The 19614-nt window shown below is 51.5% G+C and overlaps 3 protein-coding genes across 8 annotated transcripts; 1 reads left to right on the forward strand and 2 right to left on the reverse strand.

Moving 5' to 3' along the window:
• Positions 1-186: 186 nt before the first annotated feature.
• Positions 187-5858, reverse strand: LOC119103471 (protein jagunal). Its single transcript, XM_037227025.1, has 5 exons — positions 5614-5858; positions 4715-4856; positions 4208-4310; positions 1375-1487; positions 187-954 (listed from the first exon to the last, which is right to left on the reverse strand). Exons 1-5 carry the CDS (start codon positions 5700-5702, stop codon positions 826-828), a joined length of 576 nt encoding a protein of 191 aa, XP_037082920.1. The 5' UTR covers positions 5703-5858; the 3' UTR covers positions 187-825.
• Positions 5859-6171: 313 nt separating this feature from the next.
• Positions 6172-8834, forward strand: LOC119103470 (ribosomal RNA processing protein 36 homolog). 4 transcript variants are annotated; one of them, XM_037227022.1, is made up of 2 exons: positions 6172-6211; positions 7935-8834. In XM_037227022.1, the coding sequence occupies exon 2, from the start codon at positions 7944-7946 to the stop codon at positions 8685-8687; it is 744 nt and encodes a 247-aa protein (XP_037082917.1). In that variant the 5' UTR covers positions 6172-6211; positions 7935-7943; the 3' UTR covers positions 8688-8834. The 4 variants fall into 4 exon arrangements, with proteins under 4 accessions (XP_037082917.1, XP_037082915.1, XP_037082918.1 ...); XM_037227020.1 differs by having other exon boundaries at positions 6176-6375; XM_037227023.1 differs by lacking the exon at positions 6172-6211 and adding an exon at positions 6222-6248.
• Positions 8835-9482: 648 nt separating this feature from the next.
• Positions 9483-19236, reverse strand: LOC119102608 (uncharacterized). Of its 3 annotated transcripts, none has more exons than XM_037226050.1 (8): positions 19109-19236; positions 17448-17613; positions 14119-14310; positions 13547-13688; positions 12825-12922; positions 12125-12376; positions 11243-11379; positions 9483-10634 (listed from the first exon to the last, which is right to left on the reverse strand). In XM_037226050.1, exons 2-8 carry the CDS (start codon positions 17598-17600, stop codon positions 10361-10363), a joined length of 1248 nt encoding a protein of 415 aa, XP_037081945.1. In that variant the 5' UTR covers positions 17601-17613; positions 19109-19236; the 3' UTR covers positions 9483-10360. The 3 variants fall into 3 exon arrangements, with proteins under 3 accessions (XP_037081945.1, XP_037081946.1, XP_037081944.1); XM_037226051.1 differs by having other exon boundaries at positions 11254-11379; positions 12783-12922; XM_037226049.1 differs by having other exon boundaries at positions 12783-12922.
• Between the last annotated feature and the right edge of the window lie 378 nt (positions 19237-19614).

The following is a 19614-nucleotide window of genomic DNA, read 5'->3' on the forward strand; positions in this document are numbered from 1 at the left end:
TTGCAGTCTCCCGACGCAATGTGACACTCCTGGGAAGACGAACGCGTTTCAATAGTAAAATTGATCTGGGCAATACATAATCAGATTTCAACATTAACATGCTTGGATACAGGCCGCCCATCGGACTAAGAGTTTGCAGTTCAGTCACGCTGGATCCTCACCCCAAAATCAAACAACACGTGCGCAAACATGTTTATTTCTCGACAAGCTCAGGTCCACGCGTGATTGTCACAGGTCAAATATGTTATAAAAACTCTCCTAGCATTACGTAACGGACAGTTGAGCTGTTATCCGTCGGGTCCGAGGAACTGTGGACGAAATCACGCTCGAAGAGAAAATAACGGTGGCTCGCAGTTGAAAATGCCCCAGTCGAATCGAACAAGAGCTGGCCGACACGGCGCACGAAGAGTGATTTCCACTGATTCCGAGGGGAGAGGAGTGCCAGGGAGGGTTGACTAGATGTTAACCGGGACGTAACATAGGTGGCTTGGTTCAAGGCCGCAATATCGATTCCGGCAATCCGCATCAAGGGGGCAGAACACATCGGCTCGCTCGCCCGCGGGTGCCTCGCACGATGACCTCACATTCGACCGCCACGGCAATCTCAGGACCTGCTGCTTCCACGTTTCAACGTTCTTCACATCATGCAAATTCCCCGAGCCATACCCGGGCGTTACAAACAAGCGCCGCGGACGGCCGGCCGGCCCTTCGGCTCCCCAGCTCGTGTCAGCGCCCGGGCCCTGTGCGCGTCACCAGACGAGGGGCGCCGCCGGCAGGTCAGCGCGAGCGGCCGGCTGGCGGCCCGGCGGCAGGTCGGCGACCAGGTCACTGCGCCTTCTTGGAGCCGCGCGCCTTCCAGGCGGTCAGCAGGCGGCTGCTGAAGTACAGCGCGAAGCTGTGCACTTGCAGCGTCGGTACCAAGAAGGCGAGGTTCATCATGCAGTACGGCTGGCCCTGGCCGACAGAGCGCACTGGTCGATCGGCAGCACACAGCGGACCCCCGAGGCTGCTCGTCCCACCGCCCCGCAAGAGGGACAGCAGCTGTGACCACACGTGACACGGCACGAGCGACATCACTCGATAGCTTTTTTTACAATCAGCGCGGAATCTGGTGAGAAAGAGCCGAGTCAAGCTCCATCACATTATACACCGAATCCATCCACCCAGATCCACACAGTTGGAATAACAAGGCAATGCAAAAACGACACAGGGCGTCTAGCGGCCTGAGCTCGCGTCAAAGCCTATTTCCACACAGTCGTCCGTATGCAACGCAGCTTCAGCGGGCCGAAATGAGGATCGGCGACCGGCCAGCCCGCTGCGGTGACACAGCTCGGTGCACCGTGAGGTTGATCATGCCGCCCGGCGTGTGCCCACCTGCCACAGAAACACGTTCTCTTTGGAGCCGGTAGAGACGAAGCTGTACGCGTCCGGCAGGTAATAGACGAAGGCGAACAAGGCGGGCGCCAGGCCGAGCGTAGCGATGCCACCTGGCGGGCGAGGGCCGAACTGTCAGTACGCCAGTGCAGATCCCACTGTCCTGCCACCGGTGACCCTCACACACCGATAAAGAAGGCGTTGCCGTTGCATCTTGTCAAGCTGTCGCGCGCTGAACAACGCAGCAACCGCTATACTCGCTGAGACCGGTCATGTAGAAATACAAAGTATCTGGGGAGAACGGTATATACAGTAAGATATCCATTTCAAATCGGTAGCCTAAGGCCAAGGTATTTAATGACATGACTGAGCTTGCTGTGTGGTTAGAAGCGTAAAAACTGGGACTTTTGGTATCAAGGCTCCCTGGTTTTCTCCAATCAGTACAAGAAGGAAGCAACTTATTCTCAGTTCACGCAAGTTTGAGTGGCCTAAAAACACATTTAATCCAGCGCCCAGGAGCTCTGAAACCTGCTTAGTCCCACCTCATCGCTCTCACACATCACTGAAGTTCACTGAGATATGACAAAGCGTCAATCGACATGAAAATCAAAAGCTTGGGTGACCTAAATAACCTCACTTAATTCAGCGACCAGGAGTTCTTAAGGCTCTGAAGCTTGCTAAGTCCCGCCTTATCGCGCTCACACACGAATCACCGAGATGCACTGATCTGTGACAAAGCATCGTAGAAAACCTAACACAATCGTGGAAACCGTCATGAAGCCGACTGAATCCGAAGTAGTCTCTGCGCAGTCTGAAGCGGAGCCAAGACTCGGCCACCTTCAGCGCCAGATTTCTAACCATGCTGACACAGGGAGACTCCTTCCTCCCACAAATGCGCCGATGCATGACAAACTTGACGATGTTTCCGTCTGCGTGTTGTCTGTCTCGTCCCGTCTGCCTCCTGTGCTGCGGAGAAGGCAGTCAGCGTGCCTGCTGGGGTGCGTCTTCCGAAACACGGCAAATGTTCTGGACCAGAGCAATGCTTGCCCGTAACTGCGTTCCTTTCCGGAGCCGTTGGCCTTTCTTGTTGAAAAGACCCCAGAGAAATTCCAGAATATCAAACCTTGCCGAGGTCCTTCCGGAGCTGTTGGCCTTCCTTGTTGAAAGGCCCCAGAGCAATTCCAAAATATGAGGTCTTACTGAGGTCTGGCAGGGCACGGGCAGGTCCTTTAGGTTCGGGAGTTCCAACAGCAGCTTCATGGTCAGGTATGTCTTCACGTCGCGTCATGTATACAGCAAACCTTATCATTAACCCGGCAGTTAATATGCCAGCGATTGGCCTTAGAGGCCGCTATTGATGTTCATTTGAGGAGCTTTGCGTCTCCGTAAGTAATGATCCCCGAAGTCCCTGTGGTATTGACCTGCGGAATGCAAATGTCGCGCATGTTGTAGGCGTAAAGGGACTTGTGGTGCTCACGCGGAAGGTGCTGGATTTCACTCTCTTGAAGGGAGAACACCGCCGGACCATGCGTCCATCACATGCAGGGCGGGCCGCAGCTGCTCAAACTCCTGCTGGTCAGCAATATCGCGGTACAGCTAGTGTCGTATGCGAAAAGTTGGGCCACCTGTAACGCTCTCCCGCAAATTTTTCGCGACGAGTACTGACTGACCCGGCTCGGCACCAATCCCTGAGGATAGCAGCGACCACCGTGGCGACACTGATGACCACTCTTTTTCGGACAACTAAAGCGTTATTCATTGAGGGACTTGGCCTTGAACGCTTACGGCGTGCAATTTCTAAAGAAAAAACTGGCGTTTAACGGAGTACAGGGCTTCCTTGAGTTTTTTTTTTTTGCGTTTCGTACACCAAACGCGGTGGACGAGATCACGCACCCTTCCATGGATCGCCAGCGACCGCAGTGGCCAAACGAGCGCCCACGGGACATGCTGTAACCAGGACCGAACCCGCCCCCATGTGGGGAAGGGAAGGGGAGCACAGGTGCTGACCCTCTGAGAGGCTGTGCGCAACAATGCTGGAGTTTTGCTTCTCCTTGTTAGAAGTCATCCAAATCCCTGCAAGCTATGCAGGTCCCAGGTGGTCTTTAGACTGTTCAGGAATTATGTCCAAGTTGTAGTTAATAGAGTTGATCAACTCAACAAAATGTTCTATTGCTTTGTCAGCCCATGATATGCCATGATGCTCTTGCTGTCAGGTGTTGTGGATGAGAACCTTACTTTCCTCCTGAACTACCTGGCCAGAGAGCTACAAAAAGCACATGGCCATACTCAGGCCCAGCTCAGTGGGAGACCTAGTTCAGAAGCACATCAGCATCAGCATGTTGTGCACCTTGTGCCCAGAAGAGTGTGCTTTTACCTCTGTTGGAGTCCTGAACCTGAGGACTTTTAACCCTTCATTATTAGCTCTATTCCACTGTTTCTGCTACTTCTGTGGATATTCAAGTATTGGCAACACTAGCCTTGCATCCCTCCCACTGGGAAGATGAGGCACCTTGTGCACTGTGACACCCAAGCAACAAATGCTGACCTTGTGTGGATAATCTACTATATTGCCATCAATGTGATTGCCATACAAATGATCCCAACATGTTTCCCTTGATGGAACAACTCAGTTAAATCATAGATCATCACAATATTGCACAAAACTATCTTCACACTATGAAATAAAATAATAGCAAGTCTATCAACAAGGTAAACATCACAGCCTTGTTGAGACATATTATCACAATCCAAAATTTCCTCATCCACTTGTCTACAGACATTGACTGACCACTCACATAAAACAGCTGCACATGAAAATACTGGCACAACTTACCTATGTATACCTGCAAGTAGAAAATGCTATTTTTCTTGCATGCAGAAAGAGCACAGAATGAATAAAGGATGCTGAAGGCCCAAAGATACTCCCACTTCACTGGCTGTAAATGAGGAGCAGCATATTAAACATAAGTATAGATATACAGAAACCTGCAACAACTAGAAAACACAAGTCAATTCAAGTAATTGCCAAAGAACTGCTCTTATCATGCCAACAAAAGCTACTAAAATGTTCAAATTTTAAAGAACATTAAAATCCTGACATATCCTATACCTGACACTATCAAGGCACACAATGTTGTGCAACTGCCTTCAAATCATTTGCAAATGTGGCTGCATGCAATGATTCATTGCATTGGATCAGAACATACAATCAAATCAGACATATTTTGCCTCCATGCAGTGATCTAAAGACCTGCAAGATGTACCATCCTATAATATATACTACCAAGATACAACTTAATCTGCAAGATGACCAGCTGTAATGCCATCAAATTTTACATACCTGTGGTATTTCTAATTCTTCTATTTCTAGAACAAATATGTCCAGCCTGTCTAAGACATCTGCTGACAACTTCGCTGCCATCAAGATGAACAGCAAAAGGTGCATCACTACACAAAACTTGAGCCGCCATTTCATCTGAGCACTGAAAGGTAAAGATACAATCACCATGTAACACAAAATGGTCACTGCTTACAGAGTGATGTGAATGTCCACACAACAAATGGTTTACTGACAAACAAAACACGATAATTTATCCAGTCAGGTGTACACAAATCTAGGGAAACCTATCTTTTTTGGAAAAATGTAAATGCTGGTTGACTGGTGGTCAGACTGTTACATCAAAAGCAAAGGAGGAGTAGAAGGCACATGATCAAGCTCTGTATATGAAGATTGTAAGCAATGTTTTTGCTCCTGAGGTGCCAGCAAGCCACCCCCTGAGACATTCAACCATGTTGCTTGAAAGATGTGTTGTGCACTTAGAGATTCCATGAATTGATAGCCATAGCCATTAACCATAGCTTTGGAAGAATTGTACAGTCTGGGATAACAGCCAGCATGAGTGCAACAAAGGTATGGACAATTGCTACTGAAAGTGAAAGATGGAGTCACTCACAGATGGTTTCCTGTCCAGACAGGTGGCTTCAGTTTTTTCCCACCTTGCCGAACATGGGCTCCGGGTTCCCGGCTCCAGCACCCGCCCCCACCCCCTAGCTTTGGGCAAAAAGTGAACACGGGCTTCAGCCCACACCCCCACCACACACTCCGGAACTTTGGGTAAAAAGTAAGCCAAATTCAGGGAAACATCCTATTATTGACATATTTCACGGACAGGCTGAATCATTTTTGACTGTTCAGTCCCCTTGCGCACTTGGCGGAACTACGCCCGAAGAATCACTTACCTCAGTTGGTACTGGGAGGCCACTCTCTGTCGGTGTAGGAAGTCGCGACCATCCGTTCCCATAGCTGTTGGGCCATTCATTGAAGCCATCTTGGTGCTATTATTTGCGACTAACTAAAAAACGCCAGCTGGTATAGGCTAGTGAAAGGGTACCATCAGTTTTCCATAATTGCACGGCTCACACGGCAACAGCCTCCACACGCCACACAACTCCAATCACGAAGACACACGAAGCACACGCGGATTTCGGACAAAATCGTACCAAGGTTAGGACACCTGTTCACATCTGTCCATTACACAAGTCTACTGCTGATGACGTCAGAAAAAGTCTTGCTAAAAAAACTACGTTTTTTGGCTTTTGGTTGCTGTTGCGTAAGTGATGAAGCACTGCTTACGCATGATGCTGCTATTTTTTGCGAGACCTTTCTCTCCTATCAGTTAATTTGTCTCCCTGCCGGTTTTTCTGTGGTGTTTGGCTAGTGACATAATTATCAGCTGGCATCTGCAGGTACGGTACAAAACTGTAGAACCTGGGAGCAACCACGCCACATTCGTGGACAGTTTACACCCAGCGTTGTCTGCGCGGTTGTACGCTTGATGTGCGTTTACACGCCAGAGCACGCCAGAGCCAAAGCAGTATATACCGCTAGAGCTGCGCGCAAGGGTCGCTTTGTTCTGCGAAGGGCCTAGTACGCTCGCTGGTACTGCTGGGTCTACTGAACCCTTCAAAGCACGGTGTACTGGCGTGTCAGCCTCTGGGAAGGTGCGTTTGAAGGTTATCAATTTATTTAGTCACTTCAGCGGTGAAAGTGTACGCACGGGTTTTCTCAGTGGTCTTAATCGCTATGGCTGTAGTCGCTGTGGCTTTTGATCTAATAAAATCTATGCAAGAACCTCAATAATTCAATTTCTATAGCTATTTTTACAACAACTCCAGGTTTGTGCCACCTCTGGTGCAATCAGTTAAATTTCTGGTCAAAATTAATTAAATGCCATTGTATGGTTATCTAGTTTTGACTTGTGTGAAAGGATAATCAAGATTGTGCTGGTAGCATGTTGGTTAATGCATCTGCATTAACCACTATGTCATGCATGTGTGCCATTCCTGCCTGGGTGAGGGGCAGGCAACATAATTTAGCTGCAGGAGCTGAGTGTGTTGCTAATCTCCAGTGACACAGAAATATAATTGACCTGTCTGAGACTATGCCAGGGTTGTGCCATATCTGTATCACCCATATTGCACATAGGTATACATATTGTAAACAAGACCATTCAGATATTCTGCTCATATTTAAAGAAGACATGTTATGAATTAAACATTTTTTAACCATGCAAGGAGATGAGTGAAATTTGAGGGATAGCTGTATCCCTGTTTGATTGGATCATCAGTGTTAAATTATGCTTTTAACCTTCACCAGTGAGGGGATTTATGTTAAAACACATGGTGAAAGGTAGGAGATAGACACATACATTTTTGCTCAAAATTGACAGCCAGGAACACAATAAATTGTATAAGTTGTCATCTGAGAGATCTGGTGATGTTTGATTTAACCCTCTTAGTCCAGTCAGTGAGCTGCCAGTTCAGGGATGAAATGCAGGAAAGTAAAATCAAAAGGGCTGGAGAATGAAGGGTGTGGATCAAAACATGTATGCAATTTGTCGTAACTCAAATTCTGTATCAAGGGGTAATCTAGGATTGATATTGTCCCAAATAATTGGCATGCCACCACCAGTTGTTTACCTCATTTGACCTTGGAAGAATCATATATCCATCCAAAATATCTGTTGATGGGAGACTTATGTGTTATGCTGACATAATGTCCAATTTACCACTGTCTGGTGCTGAGCAGTGAAAGCATGATGTGTGGTAAAAGATACTCTGTGCAAGTTCAGTGGCCTGGTGTGGTTGTCATCAGGTTTCTTTCTGGCCAAAAATGTATAGTGAATGCAATATCAGCTCTGCAGATTTTTGGGGGCATTTATTGTTTGTGATCCCGGGAAGGCTGCATGGTGGGGGTGCAACCTGTGTGCATCAATGGTTAGGACAATGTTATATACCAGAATCCACACAAATCAATATTTGTTGTGGGGTTTAGGACCTATGGCAGGGAAATGGTTGTAACTTCAGACAGGGTGTATGGTTGTCCAGTTCACAGTAAGCTGTGCTGCTGGTAAAAAGCAGACAGTGTAATATCATGTCCTCAGCCACCCCATGTTCACATCAAACATGACATTGGTCATGCTTGTGTGATATTCTTAACTGATGTGATTTAACTTTTTTGTTGTCATCATCCACCACTGATAATTGAAATCTGTTTGCAGTGTGGAATAATGGAGGACAGCTATGAAGAACCAGACAGAAGAGTAAGTGAAAATGAAGATCTGGATGAGAGAACACAGATTCGCAAAGAACTAGCAGACATGTCTTTTGAGGACATTCAAAAGCTGAAAGATGACCTTGGTGCAAAGGTTTTCAATGAGGCCTATCATGGGAAGCCTCTTCGAAAGCACCCTCAAAGTAGGGTTCATTTCAGTGTGAAAAGCAGGCGAAGTCAAGCCTATTCCAAGCAGAGCAAGCATGCACCCCGGGAAGAGTCCTCAAAAATGCGCGTGCCCTCCGTTCGGGATGTGGTGCTGGTCCCAAAGGTGATCAGAAGGGATCCCAGGTTTGATGGCGTATCAGGAAGCTTCGATGAAAAAGCGTGGCAAAAAAACTATAAGTTTGTTGATGAGCTGAAGTCATCAGAAAAAGACCGTCTAAAAGAACAATATCATCAGGAATCTGATCCTTCTGAGAAGAAGAAGCTTAAGCTGCTGCTGCAGCGGATTCAGAACAAAGAAAAAGCGCGAAAGGTGAAAGAAGAGAAAGAAGCTCAAGAGCACGCTGAGCGAGAAGAAAATATTTCCAGGCTGAAAGCAGGTAAAAAGCCGGTGTACAAGAGCAAAGGCTTCAAAAAGAAGGAAGCTCTGGCTGAGAAATTCCTTGCATTAAAGGAAAGTGGTAGACTGGACAAATACATGCAGAAGAAGCGAAAGAAGGATGCGGGGAAATCCAAGAAACAGCTTTTAACGTAAACAGTGCAATGGAATGTTCATATTTACGTAAGAACTTGTGACATTGTCGGTGCCTATCGTTATTTTGGTGAAACTCGCTCTAGGGTCTGGTTCATAAAGCCTGTGAGGTGACAAATGCGTGCTGATAATACAGGTATTAGTCGTCGATTTAGGTGTTGACCTCAAAATGATCATTCAAATGACGGCGTATTTGCCGCAATACGCTGCCGACCAGCATCAGCAGAGTACGTCAAAAAGAGTGCGACGGGGCAATCCTGCAGGGGGGGGGGGGGGGGGGGGGGGGGGCGTAGGAGGAGGAAATACCCGTAGTACAGCAGACGTAGTACAGAGTACAATATACATCACTATGCCGTCCCCACAGTGGCCGAGCGTCCGGTGCGGGGAATGACCCCCGCTGTAAGCTATGTTTTCGCACGCACAACGGGGTGCGTACGTGTTGGCCGTTCGTGTGATGCAACGCGGTCCTGATCAAGCACGGCCCATGCGAGTTACATCCTTCACTTCGTCGATCACTTCACTTCATCTGAGTCGATCACTTCATCTGAGAGCGTTCGACGGTTGCGTTTCTGTTATCAATGTGGGACGCTCATGCTGGAACGTTGTTTGGCGCCTAAAACTTTTCTTGTAGCGATATATGTTTTGTTTCGAACAGTGCAGAACATTGTTTTTGATAGCTGCTTGCTTCGCAGTCATATCCAGCTTTATTCGCCAAGAGTCGCCTGATTTGCTAGTTTGTGCAAAACATTTGTATTATACTAAATTGTATTCAGCATAGCATTTTCACCACTTCAGCGCCCCCTAAAAATGCCATTAAACCAATTAACGCGACGCGAGGATCACGAGGCGTCATTTATTTGGCAACTGTCATCCCAGGTATAATACACTTCCCACGTTGAATAACACCGGGCCACAGTGCAGGCACGGCTGCATGGACAAGTCGTGCGAATGCCTCATCACATCGAACCATGCGCCAACAGAAACATGCATTAACACCGCACTGAACAATGCCAGGGATTTCAGCGGCTTACACAGCTAGGCGTCCCATAGCGCCTTCGGGCAGCATGGACCACCACCCTCCAGCTAAGCGATCGGACGCACCAGCGTCCGGCCAGTGGAGGGAGGGGTCCGGGCGACGGTGGCGCCACCGTCGGCAGGTGGCGCGACTGCTCCGCGCTCTCCGCCGTCGGGCTGACCGCCGCGCGCCGGCGATCGTGTGCCGGACAACGTTGGGCCCCACGTTGCCAAAGTCGAGCCGTCCCGGCCAACGGGACGGTCAACTGGCAGAGGCAATAGTTCTCAGCTTCAGGCGCATGAGGAGCGCGATCAGTAGAGCCGTCGGTGGTCGGCCACATCAGCTCGAGTAGAGCGAACAGCTGCAGCGGGAGGACGATCCTCCGGCGGCCGCCAAGTCCTCAGTGACGGGAGGGGGGGGGGGGGGCAGCCAGGCCAGGAGCAACGCGGCGTGACCCCCGGGGTGGCTCACTTCAGACTGAATCGGAGCACGGCCAGCGACGAGATACAGCGCACAATCCTCCGAGCCCGCTCACTTCAGACTGAGCAGGAGCGCGGTGAGCGACGGAGATACAGCGTACAATCCTCCGAGCCCGCTCACTTCAGACTGAGCAGGAGCGCGGTGAGCGACGGAGATACAGCGTACAATCCTCCGAGCCCGCTCACTTCAGACTGAGCAGGATCACGGCGAGCGCGACCGGCAGCAGCGTGAGCAGCAGGGCGCTGACGATGCGCGTCGGGGTCCACGGGTCGACCTCACGAGGAGCCGCTGCGGCGCGCGGCGCCGGCCTCAGCAGCCCACGGAGCCAGGTGGCGCCGGCGGCCGGACCGGCTCCGCCGCGCGACGCTGGGGGCGCCCTCGGGCTGCTCGGAGCCGCACCAGAGCTCGCGCACGTACCGAACCAGCGCGAGCTCAGAGTTGGCGACGATGTCCGCCTGTGGGAGCACGGGCGCGCAGTGTCAGCACCGCGGAGATGTGCGAGAGACGCAACAATACGCACGAGCCGGCCTGTTCCCTGTTCGGCGCGATTCGTGAGTCAGGGGCGAATATCGGTGGAATGACCCTAGGCGCGCCTTTTGTTGTCAGCGACGGCTTCTGCTCGCGGCTGTAGGTGACCACTAATCGACTGCATCACGATATCCCTGCTGTAATGATTCGTATCAATTCAAAGACAATCTTGTCTACGACGCTTTAGACGTAGAACACAATAGAATATTGCACGGCATGCATGAATCCCTCAATTGTACCCGGCAAGCACATACTTCCAAGGTACAAACTACTAAAATAGCCAGGTACCTACACATTTATAAATACCTGTAAGATCATGCTCGATGTTCTCACCATGCCATGCGTCCATCTAAACCCCATCGACCAATAACATAACTTCCCTAGGGAAGTGCATTTATTTAGTATCCATCCCACAGAGAGCAACCGTTCTCAACAACGCTCAAAGAGCACCGCCACTGAACGGTAGCTGTAATCACATAATCACGGTAGCTGGTCGCGTCTGAGTGTACGGAGGACGATAGAAAGTCGTGCGTACATGCGTCTTACCAGGCCCTTGACGGGCGCTGTGTCGGCCGCCGAGTGCAGCAGCTGCTGGGCGCCGTCCCGACGCTGCTGTAGAAACTGACGCACCCACTCCCACGCCTGCTGCAGCACCTTCATCAGTCCGGTTGCCTGTCGGATAGATCGCGGCCGGCTCAGGCTGCGCCCCGTGATGCACGACTACAAAGGGGGGAGGGGGGGGGGGGGGCTCAGAGCCGCGTGTGCTGACCGGGCCGCAGTGTTTTCAGCGCCACTTCGGTGAGGCGAGGTGAGGAGGTGAACGGTGCAATGGTCGACGCAGGTGCCTCGCAAGCTGTGGGAATGGACGCAACCACGCCCTCAAGGGGATGTTTCACATTCAAACATCTCTAAGTAAGCATCAGACATGATGAAACAGGCTCACTTATAACTACTGGTATACTTTTAAGAAGAAAAGAGTGTTCTGTGCAACACAATATCCCTGTTTGGTAAATATGCTCCTCGATGCGTCAGTGTTGGATTACGGTATGGTACCTGCACAACCTTGACTGGAAGCCAATCGACGACCGTTGTATCTGGAAATCCTGCTTACCAACGCTAGATGTGAACAACCCGACCGTCATATTTTTTCGGCCTTAATCGCCCCATGGCTTTTGAAATGACAATGACAGGCATGTCGTAAGCCTGTTATAGTACGTCATCAAATCACGACAGATAACATGCCTGCAATTGACCCACTCCCTAACCACGCTTCAACCAGGAAGAGTTACGTGCCACACGTCGTAAACAGACAATGAAAATGATAAGATCCGTCGACTTAATATATAACGATGGCAAAAGGCACTGGTCTGTTCCGTATCTTTGCACCAAATGTGTGCTCCGGACACATCTCACTCACCTCGAACACAGCGTAGTACATCGTCTCGACCAGGGCTGCGACGAGGGCCAGCGCCCTGATGACGTAGTGGCGAGCCGTGGCTGCGACACCGCCGACCCATTCATACACCTTGGCTGCGACTCTGCCGACCCATTCGGACGCCGTGGCTGCCAGCCAGCTGGCCCAGTCTGACACGGTGGACTGGAGCCAGCTGACCCAATCAGAAGCCGTGCTGATCAGAAGAGCGACCGTTTCGCGCACCCAGCTGATGACCTACGAAGCCGGGCGGCGCATTAGCAGTGTTCGCGCCAGCTCGGCGGCGCCACGGTGGCAGGAAGCCTGGACATCACGGGGTACCACAGTGGCTGCGGATGAGCGTCAACACGCGGCGGGCAGGGAAACCGTGAAGAACCGAGTCAACGGTACGGTACAGGCATGTAGAGCCATACAAACAGAGATACACATCTCTATCAGCTACAAAACTGATAAAAAGCCTGAGCTACATATGTCTGTCTATCCGTAAGATTAAAAAACCGGCCGTTAAAAAGACGGCATTCAACTATTGTTCGCCTCCCGTTCAAAGTAGCTATCCATCCATCAAATGGTGCACGGCACAACCTCGACGGTAGCCATATGAGTAAAGGAGAGGGGGGGGGGGGGGATGGGAGCAGCCACTCACAGCTGTCGCGGCCTGGACAGGCAGAGCCACCAGCTGGCGTACCGTCTGCACCGGGTGAGAGAGCAGCTGCAGCGGCAGGAACAGCGTCGTCATCAGCAGCAGCGTGAACCACTGACCCGCCAGGCACCTCTGCTCAAAACCTGACCGAAGAAAAAGGACAATGTCACGGACGTAACTTCTGGAGCGCCCCGATTTCAGGACAGCTCAAGCAAGCCGCATCAGTGACGTGCGCAACATGCCACGGTTGGGGAGGGGGGGAGGGGGAGCACAGCTAAAAAATCCCTGAAAGCCAAGTAAAGCACACCACAGGCGCACGCAGATCCTAGCCTGTCGTAAAACGTCGCATGCTTTCGATGCTTGTTATTTGATGCTTATTGCTTTAAGCGTCTATCCGAAATTTTTAGGCGTCAATATTTAGACATGGACATGTTGAAGCATGCCGCAAGTCTGGCACGACAGGTGCTTTCGTCGGGGACTGCTACGTGCGCGCGCCTTTAAAATGCACTTGTACCTGTCCTTTGCAAGCACATATGAAAACTAGGTAAATGGAGATTAGATCGATGTATCAGTGACGTGCTGGGGTGAGCCTGCCTATTATTAGTAAAAGAATGTCAAACGAACTAAGTTTGATAGGAAGTGGATGGAGCGAGGCGTGAAGGCGAACGCGTTACAACAGCAAGAGGAATGATCCAGTGCGATAATCATGGGCGGCATACACCGCGAGTTGCGTGCTAAGGTGACGGGAGGTGGTCTCACGCACGTACCTTCAGCTGCCACCTGAAGAGACGGGAAGGTGGTGACCAGGACGCTGGCGATGCCTTCCAGAGTTTGGTGTGCGAGGACCAGAGAGATGGTGAGCGGCAGCAGCAGCACACTCAGCAGGAGATCGCGGTTCAGCTGTACCGGCTGAAGCACGGAACCAACGGAGCTGGTGATATCGCACGTTCAGGACGTGCCATGAGTCGGCTCGCACATCCGATCATGAAAGGACTGCACGGTCGCAACCACGTGAAGAAACCGCCAACTGCGATAATACAGGCGCTCGGTTTGATTCCAATGTCGGCCTGCCATCGACAACACCTGACATGGCACGTCACTGTCTTGCACGAATGAACGTTCCGCATTCAAACACTCCGGGGCCCAGGATCCAGCGATCAGGAACCTGGATCCTTCTGCAAGGATCCAAGATCCTCGACCACAATCCAGGATTCCTGTACTCGGATCCAGGATCCTTCGACCATGACCCAGGATCCTTAGTGCCGGGACACCTCTGCGCTGCGCCTCCGACGCTCCCCGCGGACAGTCCCCCTCACCCCCATCCTCGCCCGCCACTCACGTCCTCCCTATTCTTCAGCTGCGGCATGGCCTTCTCCACCAGGTGGACGGCGGTGCTCCCGACACGGTCGGCCAGCCCCAGCGGCGTGCGCACGAGGGCGGTGCGTGCGATCGGCAGCGCCACCAGGCGGCAGTAGACGCCGGTCAGGTCCTCACAGGCGCCGAGCACGACGCGCGCCACGTCGCCGTCCTTCTGTGGAGGCAGTGGCCCGGATGATGGGAACGCACGCTGGCCGGGGTAAGCCAGCCGGCGGCGCAGGCGAGCGCTCGGTCAGGCAGCAGTCGTGGCAAATGTTGAGAGTATCGGAACAGAGGTTACAGACGGGTGTGACCTATGGTTTGGGGACGACAGATGATATTGCGGGGGACGCCACGTAGCTGCCAGACACAAGCTAATTATAAAATTTCAGGGATACAAAATTCAGGTGAGAACAAGAGTACCTAAAACGGTCATAGTCACAGCGTCATGCAGCAAAGCGGTAAAATCACGACCAGATTGCAAGCTAGTGCCCGGTGCAACGCGGTGCCAGTAAAAGATTGCCTCCGGCTCGAAAATGGATCTCACGGCAACAGCGAATGACATCTATGCAGACTGTTTACAGTCGTCGTACATCTGCACAGACTCCGACCAGTGTCACGTTACCAGGCGGACGTGGCACGTGCAGTTCTGCACGCCCCGCGCCCTTCGCCCCACGCCGCCGCGGCCGGCCGGCAGCCGCCACCCCTGTACACATGGCACCCCGCGTGTGTTGGACCAGGGCGGGGGTGTTTGCATAAGCCGTGTGTGTCATCGATGCCTGTCACGAGGGCAGCAAGTGATTGGTGCTGGCCTGCTCGTGATGGGGGCCAGCAAACACCAGCACTTGGCCAAAGGGCACCGCGATGGCAGCGTGGCTAAGGAGTGAGATGGCGAACACCAGCGTCTACAGCGGTCGTATGGGATGCAAATACTGCACCATGTGGACATTTCGAAGCGCCTGACTCCTGTGGCAAAGCGTTCGAGAAGAGGATGCCTGAAGAGTGACATCAAAGCCGTGACGCCCCCAGGCTAGTTATGCCACACTCACAAAATATAGGTGCACTCTGAGAATAGCCGTGCATTTCATTTCCTGGATCCAGTCCAATCCAATCCAGCAATTGTGAAGATATCCATCCACATGTCAGCCTTTCCACAAAATCCAAATACAGGCGTGTGTGCATATGGTGCCCCGGGGACACGTCCACCACGCCCTACCACATTTCTTGCATGCATCAGTACGCAAGTGACTAATTGTCAACAGTGAAAAATGCATGTAGACACGTTAAAATAAATATATCAGGAAGCTACGGCGCTGTTTCAAGCAAAGCCCTACACTCTGCACACCGGCAGCGCGCTTAACTTGAGTTTAATGGTCATAGCTAGATAGACGGCATGTTTGAAGTGAATATTTTCTTCTCCTTCCTGGAGTGCATACTGAAATTCAGCCCATTATAAATGCGCAAACTAGGGTGAGTAGACTTGACCAAAATCTCACTGTTAAGCTCAGATCAGTAAAAAGGTGCGACCTGAATGTGAGCGTTACCGTCGTTTTAAAACTGCGCGTCAAACCAATGAGCTGCACGCTACACAGCGATGTGGTCTTGTTGCTAAGCGACCGAAGTGTGCCATCTTGTGTTTGATCCTGGATTTGACCTTGTGCCACGGCAGGACAGCCTGATTATGGCAACCAACTCAAGTGGCTCGTCTATCATCTCGGGTGCTAGCTATCAAGGTTCCATCGAGTGTGCTGCAAGATCTAACAGATACCAAAAAACAGCCCCGAGACAGCGACCTAACTAAGAATTCCCCCAGGGAACCAAACATCGATCACGGGTATACAATATTATACTACACGTTAGTCAAATAGTCTCAGACAACCAAGCTGCTACATGAAAGATTGTTTGCTTGGCGTAAAAATGGTTTGATGGAAGCAGGTGTTGCGGCATTTAGAACCAAATGCAACCGGAAACCCTGCTCAAAAGTTGAGGCGGGTGGAATGTGCCTTTGGAACATCTAAGAAGTGAATGAGACTCTCTTAGCTTGGTAGTCATACAAGTTGGAAGCTATTCCGCTCGTCTAGATGATTCCCTGAAAATCTATCTTAATGGCTCCTTCTTTAATTATCACTCTAGGCTGCTGCTACAGAGCCATTTGAGCTTTTCCAAACATTTGGTGTCCCCTCCACGGGGACAGAACTTCAGTCAGGACCTCTCCAGACGGCGGACGCCCTGTCTGAAGTTACGTCTCTGCGCCCAATCATGAATAATGCGGACGACCTTTGCACCCTTGGGGTCGAGACGTCCGGTAATACCAACACCTGTCTTCGAGGGTCGCTTCTCCCACCTGCAGAAGAGTTTCTTAAACTGTGTGGTGCCCCTTTAATCCCTGATCTGGCGAAACAAATCTGATTTCCTCTCTCAGGACACTTCTATACATGCGCTCACATGACAGATGCATCTGCAGTTTAGATGCATCTGCACTATAGTGTAGACATCCTGTGAGCGTCGAAGCAAAAAACTTCACACGCAGACGAAGGACGATCTGCTCAGGGTGAACGGGAGAAGAGTGTCTTGCTAGTACAGGAACATAATCCCCTTTGAAAGGTATGGTTCTCTCTACGCCACCGAGAGCCTTTTCAGACTAGACAACTGGTGTGGAATTGTCTGTCTCCTCGGCTTTGTTATTGTCGACTTTTGTATTCATTGGTCCCAAGAATTACTGGGAATCTCCATTTCGGAGAAGTCAAGGTACATTTTTGTTAATACCAGGCTCCGTTTAACATACTAAACCGTTTGAACAGTGAAAAATATCCTCCATGGCTACCTGAGGCCTGACTATTCACCGTATGTAGCCACATGTTTGACCACGCACCACTGACTGTCCCGACCAGGATCGATTGGTGACTGAATGTCTCGGTAGGTCATTCCGCGATGCACATCCGGTGAAAATTCCCGATGCCGTCCACGCAAGCGTCAAGTGGCACGGGTATCTGGGGTGATGTAGTCAGGATTTCGCCCAGGAGGCGCCAAATTACGCCACAGGGAGACGTTTTAACCATTAGGGTCCTTCGTCGTCGCCACAGAGGTCTTGTTTTTCATCCGAGGAACTTTTTCGACTCATAATCTTATTTTGATGCATCGGGGCTCCGTGTGCATGCTTTAGAAGCCTCCGTTACCTCCAGGGGACGAGGTAGGGCCCCAAAATCTCCCCATTTGGCTACACCGCTGGCTGTCTGGTGTCGGCGATTTGGACAGACGCGGCCCACCGCATTTCCTTTAAGTGATTGATGAATCATAACGGCTGGTTCGTACCTTGATCGTCGCGTAGGCGTCGAGCACGCTGTTGGTGGCGTTCGTGACGACGGGCCACTCCAGCACCGTCCTGGCCGTCTGATAGCGCCATACCTCCTCCATCAGCTCCCTGGTCACGGGCACCTCCGGCCCGACTGCGGTCTCCGTCGCCATGGCTACCGAAGTGCTGCAATAGCCAGCTGATGTCGGCCCACCGTAACATGCCATGCGACGAGGAAGAATGTGGCAATGACATGCGGGTGAGGCGAGTGTGCTCATCATTCAAATACGTCCATTGCGCTCCGCTAGGACAAATTCCATCATGGATAGTCAATCTAAATAGCCGCAGAACCCCGATGTATAACCAATCATGTGGCAGCGAGTTGGACAGGATATGGGTAAATGCTTCTGCACAGGCATTGTTGGAGATGCTCTTATAAACCAAACCTTTTTACTCAACTTAACTCTTGCCAAACCGATGGAATGATATGTGAGAACAACCACCCCCGGGCGGAGCGAGGACAGCCATCTTCGTGTTCCGTCTTGACATTGATTAATAATGAGTGGGAAAGGCAAAGTATGTGGGAAGTGATAAACAACCAGCAGCGCCAGGCTTTGCGAGGGGCATGGACCTGACACCAGTGAGGCTGGCCTGTCGCAGGCATGCCTTGAAAGTGGGCCTAATGGCCAGGATTCGTGAGGGGCATGGACCTGACACAAGTGAGGCTGGCCTGTTCCAATCATGCCCTGGAAGTGGGCCTGATGGTTAGCCCTGAGAAAGGGAAGGCAACTATAAAGTGTTACGTTAGCTGCGCTCATGACTCCGCACACAGATGTGCACCGCAGGCCGGGGCTTAGAAATGATCCAAGGACTAGTGTTTCGAGTCTCGGCATCAGCCTCTATGAAATAAAAATGTCGCGCTTTTGCGTACCAGCACGCCAGAATTGTAGTCGATTGCGCTTCGGTGGAATCGATTCCGATTTAGACTCACAACGCCTTGCGTTGATTTCCACAACGACAATTGTTCCCACGCTGATGGTCCCACAATGTGGCACAACCAATTTAGGGTCAAATCCGACTCTGACTCAAGGGTAAAGGGCTCAGCTCCCAGATCGATCACGATGAAGGAGCTTCCAGAGACAGCGGACTAAGATAAAGCCTTTTCATGGGTGCCATAACGGCTTACATCGGACGGTCGCATTCGTTGTGGGATAGCTTTGCCATTTGATTTCGATCTGAGTCACCTCACCGCACATTCAGCTGATGTAACTCACCTCAGCACAATTCTAGAGAATCGATTTCACCCAGCTCAACGACAACCCTGCCGATTCCGGGGCCGACTCCGACTTCATGCAGCGTCAAGCACAAATCTGCGCCGGGCACTGCAGCTTTGCCGTGTATCGCTGCCTAAGGCCAGATCTACACAAGCGCCAATCCCCGATGTCGTCCGACCGGGTGACGGAGCGACTTTGACTTCCACCGAAGCATATTGGCGGCGATGGGGACATCTGTTGGGTTCGGGATCGTGCAATCTCCGCGCTTCCGCGAGGTACGTGACGGAAAAGTCCTGCAGCGGTGACCATTGCTAACGCGCCGGTCAAAGTCACAAACCCTAGTGTACAACCACAAACAGGGCGTCTCCTAGAGCTGCCCACATCTGGGCGGCTCGCCTAAAGCTTACCGTTGCTGTCGCTCCCGGCCGGTTCCGTACTGCCGTCTCCGTGCTCTCTCCTCGCCACCGACACGCTGAGTGGGTCTCCGCTCTCTCAGCCGCTGCCTGACCTCTCGCCGGTTTATCACGGGCGCGCTCAGAAGCAGTGACGCGGAGGGCAAAGTCCAACCGCGGTCCCCCCGGGCGGACACCTCCCATCCCCTCCCCTCCCCCGCCCTTCCTGGCCACGTGGCCGAGCCCTGCAAGCACACCGCCGGTCGCTGACGCAAACTGGTGACGGACAGCGCTGGCCGGCCGCGGGCGTGGCCTGTGTCACAGGATCGGGGACCTTCCTGTGTCCGCGGACTATGGAGTCAGTCCCACTCAGGGTAGAGCGTCAATACACTGACGACGCCCCGAGGATTCGACGAACAGGAGCGACTAATCTAGAGCAAATCTAGAACAGCCGTGAAAATGAGAATTGCATCGAAATGATGCGAGTCTGAACATGGGTTTTAGACCGCGGACAGTTTGCG

This window comes from Pollicipes pollicipes, unplaced genomic scaffold (assembly GCF_011947565.3).
Source record: "Pollicipes pollicipes isolate AB1234 unplaced genomic scaffold, Ppol_2.1 Scaffold_5724;HRSCAF=6776_pilon_pilon_pilon, whole genome shotgun sequence".
In the NCBI taxonomy this organism is placed as follows: domain Eukaryota; kingdom Metazoa; phylum Arthropoda; class Thecostraca; order Pollicipedomorpha; family Pollicipedidae; genus Pollicipes; species Pollicipes pollicipes.

What these genes read in the sequence shown, in the direction of transcription:
- LOC119102608 (XM_037226049.1), bottom strand. Translation starts at nt 17,600, where the DNA reads ATGGCGACGGAGACCGCAGTCGGGCCGGAGGTGCCCGTGACCAGGGAG. An exon ending in AGCTGAAGAATAGGGAGGAC is followed by an intron (nt 13,689 to 14,118) that starts GTGAGTGGCGGG and finishes TCCGTGCTTCAG; the next exon opens with CCGGTACAGCTGAACCGCGA. An exon ending in CTGTCCAGGCCGCGACAGCT is followed by an intron (nt 12,377 to 12,782) that starts GTGAGTGGCTGC and finishes CCGGCTTCGTAG; the next exon opens with GTCATCAGCTGGGTGCGCGA.
- LOC119103470 (XM_037227022.1), top strand. Translation starts at nt 7,944, where the DNA reads ATGGAGGACAGCTATGAAGAACCAGACAGAAGAGTAAGTGAAAATGAA.
- LOC119103471 (XM_037227025.1), bottom strand. Translation starts at nt 5,702, where the DNA reads ATGGCTTCAATGAATGGCCCAACAGCTATGGGAACGGATGGTCGCGAC. An exon ending in GCCTCCCAGTACCAACTGAG is followed by an intron (nt 4,857 to 5,613) that starts GTAAGTGATTCT and finishes TTTACCTTTCAG; the next exon opens with TGCTCAGATGAAATGGCGGC. An exon ending in AAGAATTAGAAATACCACAG is followed by an intron (nt 4,311 to 4,714) that starts GTATGTAAAATT and finishes CCTCATTTACAG; the next exon opens with CCAGTGAAGTGGGAGTATCT.